The following is a 2723-nucleotide window of genomic DNA, read 5'->3' as shown; positions in this document are numbered from 1 at the left end:
ATCATAAAGTGACATCTCCTTATGCTCATCATATAAATGAAACTCCACCGTAGGTGGTGAGTTCCAAGAATGAAAATGAAAGTTTTGCACAAAGGTATTTGTGAGTAAGAGATGCTGATTGCATTGGTCGTGGAGGAAAGAGGTGAGGCCTGCATTATGAGCCAACTCATGAAAATCTTCATAAATCCTGGCTGCTCTTAAGAAATCCTCGGAAGGCCATTCACACGCCCGAACCTCTGCGGTGCGCGGCAAATTATACTTAGGCTTCGGTGCCTTTTCCTTCGAGCTTTCGCTCGATGAGCCCCTCAATAATCTCCTCATAATTTTCTGAAAAATTCTGAAATTTTTAGTAACTTCAAAATAAAAGTAAACTAAACTCAATAATATTGATAGCGACTACTCCTGCAAGTGCCTAGAGCCTATATCATGCATCAAAACTACTTTTGACCATATAAATTTGACATGCAAGCTCAAGAACATGGTCACCTAAGCAACACAAATTTGCAATGAATAAAGCACTAGAACAAAAACTAATTGGACCAATGGAGGAGTCACATACCAAGGAACAATCTCCCCAAACAGTTTTGTGAGAGGTGCTTTGAGCAAGGAGATCGAAAATGGCAGCAAAACGAGCTTGGACTCGGGTTTGAGCTGGTTTTTCGTGTTTGTGGGAGGAAGAAGAAGAAGATGGGTGCAGGAATAAGTGGAGGAGGGCCACCATGGGCCCACGAGGTAGGGGGCGTGCCCTAGGGGGGTGGGCGCGCCCTCCACCCTCGTGGCAAGGTGGTTGGCCCCCCTGGTGTGTTCTTTGTTCCATAAATTCTCAAATGTTCTAGAAAAAATCATATTTAATTTTCAGGGCATTTGGAGAACTTTTATTTTCGAGGTATTTTTATATTGCACAGATAATCAGATAACAGACAGAAAAATATTTATTTTCACTTTATTTCAACTAAATAACAGAAAGTATAGAGAGGGTACAGAAGGTTGTGCTTCTAGTTTCATCCATCTCATGCTCGTCAAAAGGAATCCACTAACAAGGTTGATCAAGTCTTGTTAACAAACTCATTCCGACTAACATGAAACCGGAGAAATTTCGAATAACACTATCGCTTCGTTTGGATGTCTCCATTGGAGAGCTCCGTATTGAATTGGCATGAATTCCAAATCAGTGAGGAAACTGAAATGGGACGAATACGAATTCACCTGTTTGGTTGTCCAGCGAATTGGCCCTTGAAATGCCTCTGAGATTTCAATACAGAATCTTGTTTGGATGACAAACTTTGGAATTGCATAGCTACATTACCAAGTTATACCTTGTTCTACATCACTCAAATGAAATCTGCCTATGAATGAATATATAGCAATAAAATAATTAAATATTCTGGAAATGCATCAGGAAACACAAATGGTGATAGAATGGCAACAATATTTTTTTACGATAACATAACACAAAATTCGAAACAATAACACATAGCATGTAGTCTCAAATATGGTCTCGTACATGACATAAATCACAACAATTTAGAAGATAGGTCCAAATGCTTGACATAAACAGTGCGTGGCAGTACATACATAGTTCCAAGTTCAACAAGGTAGTACATACATAGTTCCAAGTTCAACATGACATAAAATAGATGGTTCAAAGTTCAACAGCACATAAAAGCATCGATCTTCAAGGCAACATTAGCAGCCATGTCTTCCTCATGGTAATGGGCAGCTCCTTCAGAGCTTGAAATAGGCGATCATTGAGTACCAACTTCCCGTACCATCGAAGCATATCTTGCTTAGCTAAATCAGGTATCAACCTAAGTGCATCAAGTATTTCAGCGGGTGTGGTAACCTTTGGTAGTGGAATGGGCTCAGTTGTCTTGAAAGCATCAACTAAGTCCTTCTTCATATCTCCAAGCATGCAAAGAATAGCATCACCTGTTCGCTGCCTCTTTGGCGTTACTTCTGGAGAGACTTCAATTGGTTCTTCTAATGGCTCTGCAGCAATATCAGCACCTGTCTTCGCACCCTCGCCATTAGCATGATCTTTTGAATATACGATACATATGGAATCCCAGTTCTTGATTACTTTGGTCTTGTAAGACTTTATCTCCTTGCTTGCCTTGTTAGCCTGCATAATAAACACAAACTTGTAAAGCTACTGCCACATATGCAAACTACATACAGAATGTGTATTCATGATGCATGGTTACCTCCACATATTTATCCCAAACATCATCACTATCCATTGATAGCCTATTGTTGGTCCAATCCCAGCCGAAACCACTTTGAGAAAGGATTTTTCTAACGACCTCATAGTGATGATCCAAAGTCCTCATCCTTCCACTTATGTTATCCTTCATGATATCCTTATTGCACTTGTCCTTCACATTCCTTATGGCATGCGTGTACACATGTGGTTTCCATCCATTTTGGGCATGGTCACCCTTGTTGTGATGCTCAACTAAGACTTCAAGCAATGCATCATCCATCTCATCATCCCATGTGCAGTAATTCCTCCTCCTTGTACCTACTTCTTCAGCCACGGTTCTACAAAGAGATAAAAATTGTACATAATAGAAAAAACAAATACAATATTAAGTTTGAGAAACAGCATGAAACATAATGTCATTCATTAGTTGCATAAAGATGATGCATATACAAAATACCACATGCATCATCACATTAGCCAGTAGCTAGCTATACAAAAGAAGACCACCACAGCTAGCTAT

General features: G+C 39.8%; 1 protein-coding gene across 1 annotated transcript; it reads right to left on the bottom strand.

Annotated features, from left to right (window-relative positions):
- Positions 1-1675: 1675 nt before the first annotated feature.
- On the bottom strand, positions 1676-2498 carry LOC147964560 (uncharacterized). The gene is made up of 2 exons (XM_087531169.1): positions 2205-2498; positions 1676-2113 (listed from the first exon to the last, which is right to left on the bottom strand). Exons 1-2 carry the CDS (start codon positions 2481-2483, stop codon positions 1676-1678), a joined length of 717 nt encoding a protein of 238 aa, XP_087387295.1. The 5' UTR covers positions 2484-2498.
- Positions 2499-2723: the final 225 nt, after the last annotated feature.

The sequence above is a fragment of the Triticum urartu genome, chromosome 6A (genome assembly GCF_056163025.1).
Source record: "Triticum urartu cultivar PI428250 chromosome 6A, HENAU_Tu73, whole genome shotgun sequence".
Classification (NCBI taxonomy): domain Eukaryota; kingdom Viridiplantae; phylum Streptophyta; class Magnoliopsida; order Poales; family Poaceae; genus Triticum; species Triticum urartu.
Note: the sequence above shows the minus strand (reverse complement) of the source record. Positions and strands in the feature narration are given on the sequence as shown.